At 37.3% G+C, this 20,351-nt stretch overlaps 1 protein-coding gene and 1 long non-coding RNA gene across 2 annotated transcripts; both read left to right on the top strand.

The window, feature by feature from the left end:
* The first annotated feature begins 231 nt into the window (after positions 1-231).
* LOC122403479 (chymotrypsin-2-like) lies at positions 232-2,213 on the top strand. Its single transcript, XM_043407018.1, has 7 exons — positions 232-315; positions 407-468; positions 566-660; positions 746-887; positions 1,195-1,308; positions 1,453-1,602; positions 2,070-2,213. Exons 1-7 carry the CDS (start codon positions 264-266, stop codon positions 2,211-2,213), a joined length of 759 nt encoding a protein of 252 aa, XP_043262953.1. The 5' UTR covers positions 232-263.
* A 679-nt stretch (positions 2,214-2,892) lies between these two features.
* Positions 2,893-19,476, top strand: LOC122403480. The gene is made up of 3 exons (XR_006259625.1): positions 2,893-3,027; positions 17,137-17,141; positions 19,467-19,476. It is a non-coding gene; the product is annotated as an uncharacterized LOC122403480 (long non-coding RNA).
* The last annotated feature ends 875 nt before the right edge of the window (positions 19,477-20,351 follow it).

The following is a 20,351-nucleotide window of genomic DNA, read 5'->3' on the forward strand; positions in this document are numbered from 1 at the left end:
TATAATTACGCTCTAAATGTTCAAAGTACACGTTATACACGTTATGTAATTCTTAACTTCTTTACGTGCATATGTATATCATTTACTCTTTATTTTGATTATTTATAACGATTTTATGCAGTCTGTGACGTATCTTATCTTGTTTGATTTCTATTTACTTATCTAATCTTCATTACAACCAGATGAAGTATATAAATGCTGCAAATCAATTGTATTTCAACAGAAATATTATGATAATTCCGCAGCGACAACATCTTAACAACATGAGGCTACTAATTGCACTTTTCGTTACGACTATTCTTGTTCTGGCCAACGGTGAGTGTAACGAATGTCCTAAACGATTAATATTCGCTTTACGAATACTCTAAAGTTGCTATAATAATTGTTACTGTCGATATTATCACAGCTGGACCTGTGCCACAAATTATAGACGGAATAGTGGCGAAACCAGGTGAAATTCCTTACCAAGTAAGTTCGAAATATCCTCTCGTCTCCTAAGCGATAGTTTCTCGAGTTACATTTCAATCTAGAGTGAAATTTCTAAACCAAGAACGTGCATTTTCAGATCTCCCTTCAACTGAGAAATGGCTCTAGACATTTTTGCGGTGGATCGATTTTAAATAAATACTACGTTATCACAGCTGCCCACTGTGTAGAAAGGCGAGTGAAATAAACGTGGTGACTTTATGCTCTTCGATTGATATTAAAATTTTTTAAACGAGAATAAACACTAAATCGTTTGCAGCAAGCAACCAGGAGATATCAAAGTAGTTGCTGGCACGGTTAATTTGACGAGGCCAGGATCAGAGTATCTTGTTAACAAGTTTTACGTTCATGAAAAATACAATAGTTCGGACACGTGGGTGAACGACATTGCCCTGATCAAGGTACGATATAATTTAGAAAAAAAGTATTTTTTTTTTTATTTTATATTTTATTGTAGAAAATTGTCAAGCACTATTTTTGTACAATTTTCTATTGAATATCGTTACATAATCACTGTTTTAAAGAACATTTTTATCTTTTCAATGCAGAAAGTTATGTTCCAATTTTGGGAACTTGTAATTCGATAGTTAAAATTGCAATTTTAAATTGTTTAGAAATAACGGTGTCTTTCGTAATGAAAAATAAAAACACGTTTACAGTGGCTCGGAATATCGGACACCGTAAATAATGATGTAAAATATTTCACAGGTGAAAACCCCGTTCGTAAAATCTGCTCTGATATCTTTCGTGCCCATGCCCGGTCGCAATGAAGTCGTTAAAACTAATGACCCAGCTATAGTCTCTGGATTCGGTTGGCTCTCGGTAAATGTTAAACTTTATTCAAGTTAAAACGATGCACTAAAATAGTTATTTAATATAAAAAGTGTTTGCATCGACGATTCAAGTATCAACGAGTTCCCATTAAAATTCTTACGCGAGAATTTATAACAAGAGGTAATGTTGTAGTATCAAGCGGAAAGAACAAATCTTCTGCATTGGGTAAACATCACAATTGCCAGCCAAGATTACTGCAGGGACATTTATGCTGGCTCGCAAACCATTTACAAGACTCATCTGTGCGCGTACGACCCTAACGCTGTAAGGGGGCATTGCAAGGTAAGTTTCATTATTAAAATTTTCAATTTAGTTAGTGATATTCCATCGATATACAATGGACCAATTCCTTGTATTAAAATCAATAAAAAATATAAAAAAATTTATCAAGAAAATCTAGGCGAGCATGTCTGACTATTACGTGTTAATTCTACTTGCATTGATGTTTGCAAATACTACTGGTAAAATGGTAGGTAGAGTGTATTAAAAATTTATTTTTAAGCGTATCGATCTTGCTATTTTGGTCTTAATTGGTTCAAAGCAATTGAAACATAAAATATCAAGTAGAAATCACGTGCAATGGTCGGGCACGTTTACCAAGTCGTACGGAACAGACAAAATTTCGGGTCCAAATACTTTAATCGATATTTTTCATTAATTTGTGGCTGGTTATATCACTCGTCCACACCCACCTTGTATATACTGAATATACCTAGCTGATTTAAAACTGAAATGTGCATTCTATTTAGGGCGATTCTGGCGGTCCTTTGATGGTAAGAGGAAAACTGGCTGGTCTGGTATCCTGGTCGAGAAATTGTGCCAATGTGGTATATCCTTCCGTGTACACGCGAGTCAGCTCTTACCTTGATTGGATCAAGAAGTATGCAGTGTAATTAACGAAAATAAACAACGATCATTCCCACTTATAATTGTAAAAGATATCGTAATCTTCGAAAAATTCAAAGAACGAAAAATTTTATTGTAAAATGGAAGATAAGATATTTTCCAGCAGAAGCTTCGATAGGTTGGTACTCCTTTCTTGTTCAGGGTCGGTACAGCGAGCGGGTTTGTGATACGGACGTGAATTCTCCGCTATTTTTTAGGATTAGGCCTTCGAGACAATTTTGTAGTGTATCTGGACACTGGACAAGCAGGGTGAGCGAGGGAATGTTGCAAAAGGCAAGAAACGCCTTGCCAAGGTGACGACTTGGAGGATTGACTTGACCAATTGGTAGGGAGAACCGAGGTTAGGTTTAAGGGTAGCATTAGGTTTTGAGATTAGATTAATTTTGACGGAGTTATGCCTTCCCAAACACCAGTTTGAATGGTCTTTCGAGCACAAGGAGAAGATACAGGGTTAAGGAGCACAGAGCGACTGTGCAGTAAGCATCGACCACGAGCAACATTTGGAACAACACGAATATTTGCTCGCGGCCGAAACATTTCTATTTCTGTTATCAGCGGAAGAATGCGCCGCGTGATTGGAGTTGTAGACAAATTGAAACAGTTGATTGTATTTTGATTGAAAAACTGAAATGCAACCCGGTGTAAAGCTTCGAAACGATGGAACGTAACCATTCGACTGACAGTATTTACATACGAAGATCGTTCACGAAATAATTCTGCGCGGTCGTTCGACCAAAAGATTACCAAATACTTTACACGGTACATCAATTCCATAAAAAAAGAAATAAATGAATTAATTATGTGCATTCGAATGTTTTACATCATTGCAAAAACACGTGCTCGACATAAATGATATTTATCTTAATTCAAAGTAAATCGAGGTAGCTTTCACGATAAAAAGAACTAAAGATTTCAAGTTTATTTATAGCCAGAGTAGGAACACTTTCAAAGGTAGAGACGCTCTCTGAAATAAAATTCCACCTGGTAACCCACACTAGGAAAAATTTATAACCCTTTTGATCTCATCCCTTCAAAAGTTCACTGACTTCTGCAAGGAAGATAAATATAGTACGCAGTTGGCGGACATTGATTGTTCTTGGACCGTACACAGCGTATTCAAAAATAAAACCAAACGAATATATAAAAAAAAATGTATTACTTAATACATTTATTGTATTAATTAATATTCAAAATTACGGGAAATACAATGTTTATTTAAAAAGGAATAAAATTCGTGCCAAGTTCTCAATGTTTATCAATGTCCTAATTTGTGTTACAAAAGGGAGAATAAAAAATTGAAAGCACGAAGAGGATTAACGCGCTGACACAAGAGTATCCAAGGAAACAGCGATTCCATGATCTTATTTCAAGAAAACACGCAAAGAAAACTTATGGCTGGGCTCGCGTGTTCCTGAAGTTTACGACAGTTCGAAGACCGTAGTAAAATCACGAGCCCTTCCACGGTTTGCATTTACGAACCTCTGCTCGCAAATGGAGCTAAATCAAACGCGTACTCCGTCGTCGGCGATGCCACGTGCACCGGGAATCCCAAATTCAAATCGCAAGACCGTAAAGATTGCTCTCGGCGTTCGTTATTAGTCTGGCGGGTTGGAAATCGGATAGAAGCAGTTCATAAATCGTTCGATAAAGCTCGCGGGATCTATTATTACGCCGGGAAATCAAAAAGAACGCGAAATCGAGTTTAGAAGAGTTTCGTAGTAACATAAAGACGAGAGAGGCGAGGTCCTTTTGCTTTACGATGTCATTAAAACGCTCTATAAAGGGGAGAAAATTACCTGGACTCGTAACGCTCTGCGAAAACTCATTTATAACTAAGCAAATTAAATGGATTCTCGACTGCGAAAGTGAATTACACTCGCTGAATGATAATGAACAGGCTGGAAAGAAGAACCTTTTAATATAATGACCATCGTGTAAAAACGAAAGATTGTATTCTAGAGAAATTAAGCAAGAGTTTCTTGGAAACGTGCTACTTTAATCCTTTCGTCGCAAACTATATTCTGTTAATATTTCTTGTAAAAAATAGCGTAGATTATAGGAATAGCCTATTAATTTATTTTTTACTTTCGACAAATAATGATTCACGCTTTTCCGTCGCTTTTCCACGAGCTTTCGAACATTCTTGTCCGCGAATTTGCAGAAAACCGAGAGGATTAAACGGAGAATCGTCCCGCGAGATTTATTCGCGACGTTCGCGTTTCCCGATCCGCGAACGACGAGTTCGAGCAACAACCTATTCCAATACGCTAATCGAAAAAGTTCGTACCGGAAAATAACCGTTCCAAGTGCCGTTTGTTTGCCAAAAGGAAAAAACGGACGAAAGAAAAGGAGGGTGAGAACGACGGAAATGCAACAGGCAGCATGGCCATACGCGTTCCCGATCTTTTTTCTCGCGCGAATTCCAGCAGTTTGTTCTTAAACCAACGACGATGCTAATCCCGAAATAAGCAACACCGTGATCTCTCGTGGTTAACTTCCCGACCGAGGCGATGGTCTCCGGAGAGCCATGCGTAATTGTTAAACTCATGAGAGACTTACTTCTCTTCGTATTTATAAACTCGGTTTAACCGTAATTACATTAGCCGCAAGGAACTACGCTTCCCCTTCATGTTTATTCGACTATTCGCGGATGTTCGACCATTGCGACTTCCAAAGTATACAAAAGTTTCCCTCACTGAGGTATTCGAACCACTGCGAACCACTGTTATTACAAAATGAAATTCCCGTACATGCAGTTGCTCAAACTCGGTATTCGTACACTATAATTTGTTTCTTGTAAATATAACGTAGTACAGATACTACTTTACAAACCTACTTGAATCTTGCCGCGTAACTCGTCGGTAATAGAAACCACATAAGACAATGGTAAGAAAACCGAGTCGGGATTAAGAGGAGAAACACGTGTACGAAGATAAGTGAGAATTAGAGACGGAAAAGTTATTAATTAGTATAAGAAGGAAAGTTAGGGAAGAATAAGCTGTAAATGCGGTTTCTCTGTTTATAGGTAAGGGATCTGTAAACAGTGTAAATAATGTAAAGAAACTTTAATTATTGCTTAATAAATATCATCTCTATTTATAGTGAAATCCAGTTTGGTTTATTCACCCACAACACATTATACAGGGTGTTCGGCCACACCTAGGAAAAATTTTAATGGGAGATTCTAGAGGCCAAAATAAGACGAAAATCAAGAATACCAATTTGTTGATGGAAGCTTCGTTAAAAAGTTATTAACGTTTAAAGTTCCGCGCGTACTGAATTTTTTTCTCGAAAATGAGCAAGATTTCGGGGGTATGTCTATTCACCAAAAATGATTGTAATTGAACCCCGCAACCGAAAATAATTTTTCCAAAACAATTTCAAAAATTTTTTTTCGCCGAAAAATTTCAGCACCTACCTGATTTTTTTTCTCGAAAGTGGATAAGATTGCGGAGGTATGTCTATTCACCGAAAATGATTGTAATTGACCCCCACAACCGAAAATAATTTTTCCAAAACGATTTGAAATTTTTTTTTTCGTGAAAAAATTTCACACGTTTTCGAATTTTTTTCTAGAAAGTGGGTAGGATTTCGGGGGTATGTCTATTCGCCAAAAATGATTGTAATTGACCCCCGCAACCGAAAATAATTTTTTTAGAACGATTTGAAAAATTTTTTTTTCGCCGAAAAATTTCAGCACCTACCCGATTTTTTTTCTCGAAAGTGGATAGGATTTCGGAGGTATGTCTATTCACCCAAAATGATTGTAATTGACCCGCGCAACAGAAAATAATTTTTTTATAACGATTTGAAATTTTTGAATTTAATTGTTTTAACTTTTTAACGAAGCCTCCATCAGCAAATTGATATTCTTGATTTTCGTCTTATTTTGGCGTCTAGAATCTTCCATTAAAATTTTTCCCAGGAGTGGCTTCTTTTATACACCCTGTATAAAAGAAAAAGACATTATATAAATATTACCTCCTGCTTCTATTTACGAATTAGTTTTGTGTTATTTCTATTAACGCAGTTTTTTTTGTCTCTTATGGGAATTCTTTCTAATTATCTTTACCAAATAGTATTCATTACACATTCTGTGTTGCTTCTGCTCATCGAAGTAGTTTTTCTTTATTATTTTAATATTAAAGGACAAATTCCCAGTTAGGGAACCGATAGAGAATTATAAATAATATAAAGAGTATACAAACCAACGCTATCAAGCGCTAATTTGTTAATAAACGAGGCTAATATATAAATGGTGTCGTCATTCTTCGACATCAGTGTACCAACCTTCTGTTGAAATCGGTATATTCTTTCATTTTTTGTTACCACATTGGTTATAGTTTAAAATAACCGGCTTAACACGGGGTATCAGCAAAGTATAATACGTATGCCTGATAATATACGTGGATCGAAGCGTTAAGCGGTTTTTTGTAATTTAACTACTGCATTCATCGCAGATTGGAGGATCTACACATATTTCGAAAATTTGATACGAGTGCGCGAATCTCGTACGGCCAATGCCGTGTCCATTCAAATATTCTATTTTTATTATCCCTGAACAAGCAACTGCATGTTTATTAAGCACACGGTGAATCGAAAACGTTGGAACAAATTTTTCATGCGTGTCGAAACTAGGGAAGAAACCATAATAAAGATGGGTAGAACAACTTTGGCTTCTGAGGCACGCTATAATATTCTATCGCGGTTGAAACCTCGAGAAGACTAAACGCACGCCTTAAACTTTCCGTTGCTTAAATTTCTAAGTTTATAATCGATTCGAGATCGTGTTATGGTACATGGTTGAACTCGTTCTGGTATTAACTGCGACGTTTAAGGGCTGAAAGATATTAACGAACGCGATAACGTAAAAAAAATTACCTCGAAAGAAGTAAAATTAAGTAGTCTCGGTGAAGAAGAAAGACGTTTCGTTCCCTGGAACTGAAATTCGATAGAATTGGCAATTAAAGGCACGCGTAAATGGACGCCTGGAAATAAACGTTCAAGCATCGAGGCTTTCTTGTTTTTCTCGAAGGCGTGGTTTACTGGGGAAACCTAGTTGTTCCAATCACATATGGCTTTAATCATCAATCAACCTCGAGCTTTTCATCTCGAGTTTCGCGATGCTCGCAATGAAAAAGGCATACACCGCTTTACAGCGAGATTCCTAAAGCTTTCAAGATCCTCGATATGACCAAGTGCATCAAGTTCCGAAGGGTTTCAAACTCACCAAAGCGATGGGTTTCCCTGGACTTGTAAGACCCGTGCTACATGTGTGTGTGTGTACTTATCAAAGGAATTTTCATTTTCCCCGCTTTATGGCGTCGCGATGCGGAAACACATTTCCCTCGTTAAACTTTTCCCGTCCGAAATATGTACGTTCGACGTTTCTCGCGATCGTGGCTCGATGCGTGCTCGGTGGATCGTAAGAATACCAAATGAAAGATGAGCACCGATACGGAAAACTGTCCTCGTTGATCGATTTCTAGTATTTATGACAAGAAAGTATTGACCTGTTTCGCGAAAAAAAAAAAATCTTTGCACCGCCGTCGTCAGCATCTGTAGGAGCTTAGAAGTGGTTGGACCTGTGCCAACATCAGGGCCGATGCACTTTCGCATCTGTCCCAGCATATCGACCGGTTGGTCGTCCCATCAGTGAACCCTCCAAGGTAATGCTAATGGTCAATTGGTAACAAGTACTTCCCTTAACCTTCTCCTTCGTAATTATAGTATCGTGATGATGGATAAAACGTTATTTTCATTACTGTATATTCCCTTTCTCTCGACACTTTGAAGGGGATTCTTGTTAAAAGGCTGTATTTTTCGATTTCGTGATGACTTTACTCGGTCAGTGGTCGTTCGATGGTCGACGATGATCAGATTATGGTCAATAGTGGTCTGATCACTGGGAGTCGCTGTTAGTCACTGCTGACCACTACTGATCATTGTTAACCACTGTTAACCACTGTGGACCACTGCTGTTTCGTGTCGAGGTCGGTTTTGTATCTCGCGATCGCGTCGTCTTCGAAGTTGTAAATTTCGAAATTACCATCGATCGGGTTAAACGATCGCGACGCGTTGCTCCCAAGACTTAACCCGGAAACAATGTTTCTAAAATTGTTACGCAGCGTGAACGTTAATGTTGACGAATCGCACGTAAGCCTTTCAGTCTGAACGTTGACTCGAAGGGGTGGTCGAACCGTTGAAAGAATGTAAAAAGATCCTCGAAGTAACTATGTGTATCGAATCAGAGTTCCAATGTAAATGTGCCGGATCGTGGTGAAGATGTAAGTGTTTCGAATCTCGGTTGATTTGCAAGTGACGACTCGGCGTCGGAAGTGTGGAGAGACACACTGATTGGTGATTTCCAAAAAATTGAAAAATTCAATCAGCGTGCCCCCTTAGGCATCGTCACCACCCTCTATGCACCCTTGACGCGCCTTCTTCTAGAAGAGAGTGGGACGATACCTGGTTGTACGCGAATGTTTCGGCGTCCGACAATGTCGCAGCCTTCCTCTGGGTTTGTCTGCTCGAAGGTCGAAGTCCCCTTTTCGACGTACCCTTCGGAAAACCGAGTTTATGTCCGGCTGAGCTATTGAGAACGAAACGAAAAAGTGAAATTCCAAGACTATTATTCGAAAAGTTAAATAAATGAATAAAATATCTTTTCTCAAAGATAGCTTTACGTCGCGGACCAGTCATAAACTGACAACGAAATATTCGTGTATTCTGTTCCTTCGGACGGAACAACTGTTTTGTACATGTTTTGTAAAACGGAAGGAAGTACAAACAGAACTGTTAGGGATTCCGAAACAATATCAAGTTTATACGTATCGGAGGATTGAAATTCACGCGAATTGTTATCGAACGAGATGATTGAAATTGTTATTCGCGAAACAACTTGTAATGAAATTGTGAACCAACCGCGGCGCTTCGAGATATCCGCCGCGGCCCAACGTCGATGTTTTCTCGTGTTTTACAACTCCCGCGTTTCAGATAGCTCGTGGAGTCCGGCAGGCTGGAAAACTTTGCAAAGCCCGTAGGTACTTCCTGGACTTATGAAAGCTTCGTACAACGTATCCGAAAGTGGCGAGAGATGTTTTATATTTCATACAGCCTGTACACCGTTCAGAGTTTCCCAACAAGAATTTCCTAACAAGAGAAAGATATCGGAAAAGTTCGCGCGGGTGTGTATTCGTGCCTCTATCGATTAATTCGAACGAACGAACCGGATATTTAAAGGCGACGTCGCCACTGCGGGACCGGCCTGCGAAAATCCCGTACCTGGGAACGAAATCGACACAGAATAATTCACGAAAATGCAGAAAAAGAATAGGACCGTTCAACGACAATTCATTGGTTGGCTTGCACCATAAGAGAAACGGTGGCCACGCCATTATCAGCACGTATGAGGGTTTCAAAGTACCTGGATCATCGCCAATTCTACCACAAATGCACTTCCCGAACTGTCCTTTGCGATTTGTCATTCTATCACTCGAATCCAATCCAATCCATTACACTCAGGTATTACGGAAATTGCACCGCGTATGTGTGTCCCCATTGGTTTCTCGCATCCAACTTTTTTAGAGAAAATGCCACGAAGAATAGTACCGGAACGTGCCCTTTCTTTATTATTTAAAATTATGTACATAGTTATTTTCACCTTGCTGTATTTTTAAATTCAAACGCTCCGTTTATATAAAGAGGCAACGTGAAACTTTCTTCCTAACGATGATGAAGAAATTTATAATTTATTTTTAAATTGAATACTCGAGGATAAGACTGAGTAACTAAACAACCAATATAATTCTTTAACGTTTGACATTAATTATGAAAATATGCTATAGGTATGTTTTTCTGTGCAATTTGTTGATTGAAAATGTCTAGATATTGCTCTAAAATTTGGAGATCAATCTGTTGCTACCGCAAAGATCAGTAAACACAAAAGAAATGAAAAGAGCTAAATGTAAAACGCTGGAAGAACTTTCAGACGCACAACGCTGAAGAGACGAGAACACAGTTGACAGGTCGGCACGCAAACTTCAGCGAAATCATAGGTCTTGAAGCACGTTTCCCAACTGTCTCGACGACAACACTTTTAAACTAATTAATTAAACTAAGTAATTGGTAGAATCCCGAAAAAAAATGAACAAATTAAAAGAACCTCCGAAACAAATTTATATCGCCAAAATTAACTTTGTAAGTGGATCCGAAAGGAACGTGGTCGAAATCCAAACACATAAACTTATTTCTGACTCACTGTATACCTAAAACCATACAACTAAAATACTATAAGTAGGATACTACGTTTTATTTCTATTTTTGTCGCCAATTTATTAGCAATTCTCACAGAGTGTGTTTATGCCCTGATGAACTGTAAAGCGGAATACCGTGTGTTTTGCTCGATACTTAATTGATAATTTCCAAAGGTTCCAAACTCAAGACAATCTCTGGAATAATAGTAGCAAACGATTTCCCATTTATTAATATATTAACACTTTCAGATATAGAAACCTCCAGGACCGGTAAAACTAAAGAAAGACTGAAGAGAGACCTGGGGGTGCCTCCAGGACCGACGAAGCTAAAAACAATCTCTGACGCGTACGATCAAAAATAGACACCCCCGTGAACAAAGAACGTTGCACCGTCCATCAGGTGCATTTTTTACAGCCACTAATGTCTCATAGTTTATTGCCACCGAGGTGCACTGGCGAACGATGTATTATTGTCTTACCTCCCACGCGTCTGTCGACTGCCGTATCGAGTCTTTCGAGTTCAGTATCGTCGTTCTCGTGTCCCGCGGGTTCGACTATCGCGTTTGTAATTAGCTTCATAGCATACGTTGAGTGACATTCGCTCGGGGGCAGTCTGCATTGACACGGAGCATTCGCAAACGATCACCTTCAATTTTGATAAAGCTGCACAGATTCGTAATGCAACCAATAATGAATACGTATTAAATCCAGACGAGATATATCCTTAACAATACACATTTTAAAATACTTATCAATAGAAATACATAGTGCAATAAGTAAAATTGATCATTCGTTGCATAATAATTAATTGCGACTTCAATGAAGATCTAAACGAATCGTTGTAAATTTTATGATGATACGTACGAATGTATTCGTACTTGTCGAAATTGTTTCACATAACTTGACCACTTTAAATATATCGCTTATTTTGTATGATAGAAAAAATGTCAGGCGGAGAAAATATTCCGTTCGAAAGCGCCAATACGGTAATGGGTCAAATTTTGTTCTCAAGGTCATTTTTTTCGAGATTTCAAGGTCATCGTATTTTTTTTAAATGGGACTGCATATTTGCACTACAACAGTCTTATATCTTATAAAAAGACGAATCCAACGAGGTGCAATATGTTGACCTTCGCTTGACCTTTAGTGAAGAAATTATGAAATGTTTAATAAAGATAAATGAAGGAATTTCAATTTCACTGAAACAGTCTTAAGTTGAATCTCTATTTTAGAAGGTTTTCAAAATGTGTACCATGAACGTGAATAAATTCTTGTATTGGTGTCTTCGAACAGAATATTTTCTAATCCTGACATATTTTCTATCATACAAAATAAGCGATATATTTAAGGTGGTCAAGTTAGGTGAAATACTCTTTATAATATGAACATTGTCATCTATCGTCCAAAGAAAATCTCTATAATTGCATACTTCGCGCTTTTAATTGTGCGTATACAAAAATCGTTAGAAAAAAGATGGTGAAAGTAATTTCTCGATTCCTTTATTGATTCATTTTACTGAACTTTTAATGAAATATTTGCACAATAAATTTCCTCGTGTTTCCAAATTAGCCTTCAACACAGTATTAGAGGTTGCAAAAAGGATACTTACTTCTTATTTCTGGTCGCTATGCAAACGTGCAATGTTCAATCGAAATCTGAAGAAGGGCATCGTGGATTTTTCATAAAATGAAAAATAAAAATCCAACCGTTCGATAAAATAAACGTCATGAATAAATTACCGTACATTGATTTTCTTGGATATTTATTATTCGAATAAAGTTTAATATGCATGATACGCATTATTTTATTTGTTTAACGATTTCAAGCTAAATGTATAAACACAAAAATAATGCATCGCGCTTTGTTACCGTGTGTAAATAGATATATCATTGTTACGCGTTTGGGAACGGATAAATATTTTCTGACGAATTGCTGTACCAATGTGCAGCGGCCATTAGTACATTTCACTTTAAAGTGACAATTCAAAATGTCGCCGTGCCACGCTTGTGTTTCCATGAAACTTTCGCGCGCTATGTTTATTCCAAATCTCTATTATAATGGATTCTGGTGCGTGTTGGGTCGCGCTTAATGGATGTCACGCTGTTCCATGCTTTTGACTGGTTGCGTAAAAAAATAGAATAATGTCCAACGTGACCTGGCAAAATATTCAGCCTGTGGATTACTAGTTCGGCAAAGCGGTCGTTCGACGAATTTACTTAAAGTATTATTTATTAATCAAACGTGGAGTGTATTTATATCTTTGTCGAAGAAATCTATATCGCGTAGTTTACTTCTTTGGGTCAGTGACGTGGTTCATTTTGTAATAAAGCTCTCACATTATAAGTTCTGATAAGAAAATATAAATAAAAGTTTGTAGCATATAATATTGTATAATTTGAACGATAAAACTATTGCCCGGAATGTACCACAAGAACAGATATGTTCTCGAAGAAGTTTAAGTTTGAAAAAGAATTTTAAAAAATTACTACTGAATACCATTGCGCTTGGTATGTACATTAATAACGTACACCGTGAATGTCACGTATAAATAATTATTATCTTTAATTAAAGTAACGCTGAAGTGAACATATAGAGACGTCTTCGTATACGTTGTTATCGAGTGCTCGTTCACGCGAGCTTTTCACTCAACGACGACTGGAAATTATCGTTCGCAAACACGCTCGCCGCGCTAAATGAAAATAACACGTCGCATTAACTCTTTTCAATTTCCGTGATATCGTATTTTATGGGCCCATCCTGCGCCAAACACCGCGCCCCGCGAATCGAGCGCACAGTCATCAGTCGTCCCTTTGATTCTGCCCTTGTGTTTGCCCGAACTGGTTCAGATCCATCGTTATACAGATATCCGCAACGCTTTGCAAAATCGGTTAACCGCTCTCGAATATATATACGCGACAGCTCTTTTGACAAAGCCCGGATACTCCACGGTCGGTATGTATTTATCATTCTCTGTCCAGGTAGATTGAATCAGTAATGTCATTGCCACTTCAGATTCGTTTCATCGGTTTGCACATCGCACCGGCACGGAACAGACACAGAAGATAGAACTTTCTATCGAACGGGCACGGATCCGATATTGACCGAGCGCGAAGTATAATAAAAGAAAAAATGAACGATCTATGAGGATACCGACAACGCGGTGTAATTTTAAAGATTGCAAACGACTCGTGTAAAAAATAAAATCGCCGTTAAAAGTTCATCGGAGACCGTCGTTTGGTATTTCAATTTAATTCTCGCGCCTAAAGCAAGTCTTTATTCTACAAGATTGACGAACCCAATTTATCTAATGCTCAAACTCTACAATGTAAATAGAAAACGAAAACGTGAAGTGAAACACGTTCTGCAACGTTTTCTATTATCGGGAAAAACAATTACCAACAAACTGGTGAAAAGCTAGTAACGTGGACGGAAAACGGATAGTATAACGTGACCACGAACTCTCATAAGCATCAACCTAAGTAGTAAATAGTAAATAACGAGGACTGGTCAGACACAATCGCACGCGTGCGCCACGAATTTTCTAGATCGATTTTCTCGAATACGAAGTCACGTATAAAAAAATCTCATTGCACATTTTTCACTCACTTTTACGCGAGGAATCGCCCCGTTATCCGCGAACCTTCCTACAGTCTGCATTTTTCGAACAATCCTGTAAACCGTTGGCTCGAGCAAACAGCGCTGGACGCAACGACGCGAAACCTTCCTCGAAGTATCGCGAACGGGACCAAAAAGCCAAAGTGTGATAGCGCCAAGCTCTACAAACGCAAGAACCTATTTACGCGAATCAAACAAGTGAACCGCGAGCTCGTTGGAAGTATATTTCATTTGCAGAAGTTGCGTCAAAATGTGGAGCGTAAACGTTATTTAAACCGTTATTTGAACGAGCTTCTCTGGCGAAAAAGGAAACGTGTTACAAACGTTGTTGTTGGAACAAAGTTGACGTTGTGCAATTCTACATAATTAATATACACGCGTTTATTTTACGTTTCTCTAAATAATCAGTATTAAATATCGAGACATTTAAGTGAACAGAGCTCGTGAGATTATGTTTGGAAGTCTCAACAATATTGTAATTAAATATTGAATAATGAATCTGGAGTTTCGAGCAATTCCACTAATCGGAGAGAATTTCCAGAAATACACTGCTTTTAGTGCTTCAATATTAATAAACCTCAAACCGAAGCGGGTTAACCTAGATTTAATTTTACGGTTTCTCGATCGTCCAAGAACTTTATTCTACCAGTTATAAGACCCGAAGCAGAATAGAATAATATTCTTTTCCATTCAATTCGATAAAGCAGTATTATTGACTCGCGGTTCAATAAAATTCATAATAGGTAACTATAATCCCAATAGTCGCAAAGTTTTACACGTTATTAAAAGCGTGACTCGTTCATGAAAACGTAATAATGTTCTAGACATGGATGAATTAGACGTAATTTTTGCAGCTCAAAAGAATCCAGATGATATAGCCCTAAGAAGGGTGCTACAAGAATCGTGCATGTCTAACTATAAAGTAAATACACGCATTTTAAAGGAGCTCAACGCGAAAACTAACTGCACGAATACATATGATTAAATCGTTTCTTTCCAAATCCCAATTACGAATCCCGATCAAACTCGACCGACCACAGTCCCAATTAAAATCAGTCGATCGAGCTTCTAATCTCGATAATCGTTCGAGTTAAATTGAAATTACGTCATCGTAATTACATCGAAGTAAAAATAGAATTCCAATTATTTTTTAACAAGTAACGTTAGACGACAAAAAAAAAAATCTGTTGTTCAATTATTATGACGCAATGGTCACGTTAGTAACACTCGGGCGAAAGGACACAGCAAATCCTGTACCCGACGTGAATTATTGATCCATAAAGAACTTAAGACGTATATCCACGTCAAACTCTCGTAAATCGCGGTCTACGATCCTTAATAACGCAAGAGGATTACTTTCGATATCTTCGCGTAGTCCGTATATACATACGTATCTGTTCGAACTTCCGATAAAAGGCTTTCCCGGTGAATTTCGATGTTATTCCCGCCCTAGCGCGACACTAAATTTTTCTACCTTGGCCCGATCGTTATTTCCAGCTCGCAGGTAACCCGACGAACGCTCCTCCGAAATGCGCCGCCCGTCCACCTTCATCCGATCCTTGCATTAAACTTGAAAGTAAACGGGCACTTAATACGATCAATCTAAATGCAATTATGACCCCTCTGACGCTAGATTTAGGAAGGATAATGCCTCCGGTGGAAAAAGGATAGGAGGTCAGGTGGTGCAGCAAGGATCAATACGCCATCCTCTCGAGAGCCTCACGTGTTGCTCCCGTTTCCGGTGCCACCCGGCGAACGGGAAAAGATCAACGAGCTGTTTCACCGATCATCGGTAATCATCGATCCGCACGGCTTGACACAAATAACGACAACCCTCCTTTATAACAATAACAACGCGTTTCCCTTTCGGTAAATCAAATAACACATGGTTGGAAACTACGGTAATTTCGTCAAAGCGTATTTTTCGAATAATTTTTACGACTACATTTGTCACAATTTTTCAAGACTGTTAGTTTTGTAACTAAAAGACTTGGTCAGAGAATCATCCCTTGATAATCGAATTGAACAATAAACAGGATAATTGTATTTCTTTTAAAAATATTCCAACTGTAATTTTTCGAACGAAAATCGTGTTTTCGTTTTGGGTATATTAAATAAAACACAGTCGGAAGCTACAGTAATCTTGTCCAGCGTAATTTTCGAATAATTTTTACGACTATATTTGTCACAATTTTTCAAGACTGTTAGTTTTGTAACTAAAAGACTTGGTCAGAGAATCATCCCTTGATAATCGAATTGAACAATAAACAGGATAATTGTATTTCTTTTAAAAATATTCCAACTGTAATTTTTCGAACGAAAATCGTGTTTTCGTTTTGGGTATATTAAATAAAACACAGTCGGAAGCTACAGTAATCTTGTCCAGCGTAATTTTCGAATAATTTTTACGACTATATTTGTCACAATTTTTCAAGACTGTTAGTTTTGTAACTAAAAGACTTGTTCAGAGAATCATCCCTTGATAATCGAATTGAACAATAAACAGGATAATTGTATTTCTTTTAAAAATACTTCGATTGTAATTTTTTGAATGAACATCGTGTTTTCGTTTTGGGTATATTAAATAAAACACAGTCGAAAGCTACAGTAATCTTGTCCAGCGTAATTCTCGCATAATTTTTACGACTATATTTGTCACAATTTTTCAAGACTGTTAGTTTTGTAACTAAAAGACTTGATCAGAGAATCATCCCTTAATAATCGAATTGAACAATAAACAGGATAATTGTATTTCTTTTAAAAATACTTCGATTGTAATTTTTTGAATGAACATCGTGTTTTCGTTTTGGGTATTTTAAATAAAACACAGTCGGAAACTACGGTAATTTCATCCAGCGTATTTTTCGAATAATTTTTACGACTATATTTGTCACAATTTTTCAAGACTGTTAGTTTTGTAACTAAAAGACTTGGTCAGAGAATCATCTCTTAATAATCGAATTAAAAAATAAAGGATAATTGTATTTCCTTTCGAGACCCCGTAAATTTTCCAAACGAACGTTTCGTGTAATTGTACTAGGTTTTGTTATTAACACGTCTTACCGTGATTTTTTACAGTTCAGATGCAAAATTCCTTCTGCATAAAATAGCTGTAGTTTTTAAACATCAGGTTTTTTTAATAAAACTTTTAGTTTCTCTTTAAGAATCAATTTTTTTATTCCCTTTAAAAAAAATAAAAATAACTTGTCAGAAATGAAAAACTAAGAAAATCAAAAATTTAAAAATGTTTCAAAGTGTGATATCGTTCAAAGCACTTTTCTTTGTGCAAGGGTACGTTACAAAATTTACACTTATACCGCATTACACTGCATTAAACGGAGCACACACGACATTATTGCGCGTATTGCAACGTAATCGCGTCAGCAAAACGAATTCATAGGAATTCACTCTTGCAACGCACGTTTTGCATTTTTCCAACGCATGTCTATCCGATTTTATCGTAAAAACATCACAAAAAAACATCGATAACAATAATCCATCAATAATCCGTGAAAAACGACTTTAGTCGCTTCCCGCGTAAGATGTGTTAATTGATAGTTTCATGCTTAGATTATAAGTAGGTACTGGTTGTCATAGATATGAAGTGAATGATATTTTGTATGAGAGATGAGTGTGACACGAGTGAATGGTCTTAAATAGTTTGTATACTTCATGATTGAAGAGTGAACGAAAGAGCGACGTGTGTGAAACTGGTCATTTGTAAGCGAGCATTGAGAGTGAGAAGACGTGTGAGGCAAACCATTGTTATTGTATCGATTTCTTGTAAAATAGTTTTTACCAACGTTATACAATTATAATAAATACGTTCTAAACATCCACCCACAAGTAGAACGCCATGGAAAGTGGCTCGAGAAATAAAATAAACAATGCAATCGACTGAATAATGTAGACGCGTGGCCACGTTCTCAAAAAGCAAGCAGAACTGATTGGATCAAATTGACCCGAATAACCCGCGGGGTTTTGTGCGATACACACCGTCTATCTTAGTCGGGCGCATAACGCGATAACGCGACCGTGGAATTCACAAGTAAACCCCTTAAGAAATCGCGTCTGCTCGAAACGACACTTCTCGGTTCCGGTTTCCATGAAAGTCCATGACTTCCGCCAAGGGAAGAAAACTGCGCCCTCGAATAATTCACACGAACACTCCGCTCGAGAGTCCTCGTTTCCCGCGGACAACCTTTGAATCGTTCATTCGGTCTGCGCTTTTCTAGAAATCGATATTTTAAGAGCCCGGATACTTCGCGATATTCAGAGGTCAGAATAAAAACGAAACAGGAGACGTTGGATCCAGGAGAATGATTAATTCCGCGCGCCGTTGCGATTATAAATTTTAACGAATCACCCGCGAATTGATTCAGTTATAACGCGCCTGGCAGCCTTGGGCAGCGTTTCGGAAGAAACAACGAGGGAGAATAATTACGCGTTATCAATCGGAATCACATACGAAATCAGAGGCATATAATAACGCGAAATGGAAAGGATTAATTCGTGGGACTCGATACCGACTGTCGACGTCTAGCAAGACGTAGCGTTGATTAAAAATTCTATGACTAGACTCGATTCGAGCGCAGATACTGGATGACAAAACCTTATTTTAATACGAGGACCGTTCGATAATGTTAAAATGAGAATTCTTATATTTTTCTTGAAAAGTGCAATACGAAAGAGTATCGTCCCGTTGTAAGATTCCTTATTTTAACGCGAGATTGCTTAAACAATATGGTACATAAATCAGAAAGGTAAATAGGGTAAATAGAAAGAAGTTTATACTGCGGATTATATTGAAAAGTAAAATAATTTATTTATTTAATAAACAATATTTCAGCAGTCATTTGTCTCTTTTCTTATTGAACGACAGAGAGTAGAGAGTAGAATGAGTGTGAATAAGCAATACGTATCGATAATACCAATTATTCGCGTTATCTATTAATGTATCGTAATTGTCCAGATAGACAATATCTTAATTTATATACTGTAACAGATATCAATTTCTGTTCGTTTAAAAATGTGCTCGTCATCAAGCATGACTAGTGATATTGCAAATAATCAATCAAAATAACTTACTGTAGTGCTCCTTGATAATTAAAGTGAATGTTCTACAAAGTCCTGTTTATAAAGTTTTATAAACACTTGGGACATTCAAGCAATCACTGTAGAATTTAATTGTTTACCAGTCAAGGAACCATCAATAAAGCATATTTATTTCTGACTGTCTTTGTTGCATTGACTATAAATTTTTCCCATTCTTTCCGCTTTATCACTCGTAGCCAATTGCACGATGTTGTTACACTTACTTTCTGTAGTAATTCATAATTATATCAGTGACGATAAGGCATTTGTTCTAAGAAATCATTACTCAAAGATCGAAAGAAATAGCGAAAATTACAATCATTTCAATAAGCGATAACGTACTTCGAGAGTCACGTTGCAAATTATCGTTGATTTGAAACCGATATCTGGGAACCAAATTTGACGATATTCATTTTCTATTGCACTGAAACAAACGACATTCTGCTTCATACTTTTGCACGTACAAAATCTTTTAAAATTCCATTTATAAATATTAACTCAGAGAAATCTCTTCCCAGAACTATTTCATCGATTCGCTTCAAGATTCTACGCAATATTTATTCTGTCTGCATGAAAGCGCAATGAGTAAGAAAATGTCTGAGAATCATTTCATAAAAATGATAAAAATAATTTATTATATCAGCTACGAACACAAATTTTCCATAGAATTTAGAAACTAAACAAAATGGAACTAAATAATATTTTTAACGAAAAATATTCAGGTAATTAATTACAAAATGCTCGCGTCTCCGGTATTCAGACTTCGAAGCTATCAATTAATAAAGGCTGAGATAAATCATTTTTGCTGCAGTCCCAATCGATTCTTTAAATGTTCCCTTATCGTAACAATACTTATACAACTACTATCTATCGAAAGAGATAAAGATCTTACGAAACGGGAAATCCAAAACGATACGTCACAAACCGAGTGACCATTAAATAATACAAATAAATCAAGTGTACAAATAACGTTCGATCGGTCGCGTATTGTGTAAACCCAACCGGACAGAAACAAGGAAACGTATAGATCGACGAACGTCAAAGATGTTATCGAAAAAAAAAAGTAATTAATCACAGCAATCTGGATCAATCGTGAAACGGTTCGTTGACACAGCAGAGATTACAGAACTATCTAATCTACAATAATGAGGAAATGGAAGA

Source organism: Colletes gigas, unplaced genomic scaffold (assembly GCF_013123115.1).
Source record: "Colletes gigas isolate AHSC1104 unplaced genomic scaffold, ASM1312311v1 Colletes_gigas_Sc00055, whole genome shotgun sequence".
Classification (NCBI taxonomy): domain Eukaryota; kingdom Metazoa; phylum Arthropoda; class Insecta; order Hymenoptera; family Colletidae; genus Colletes; species Colletes gigas.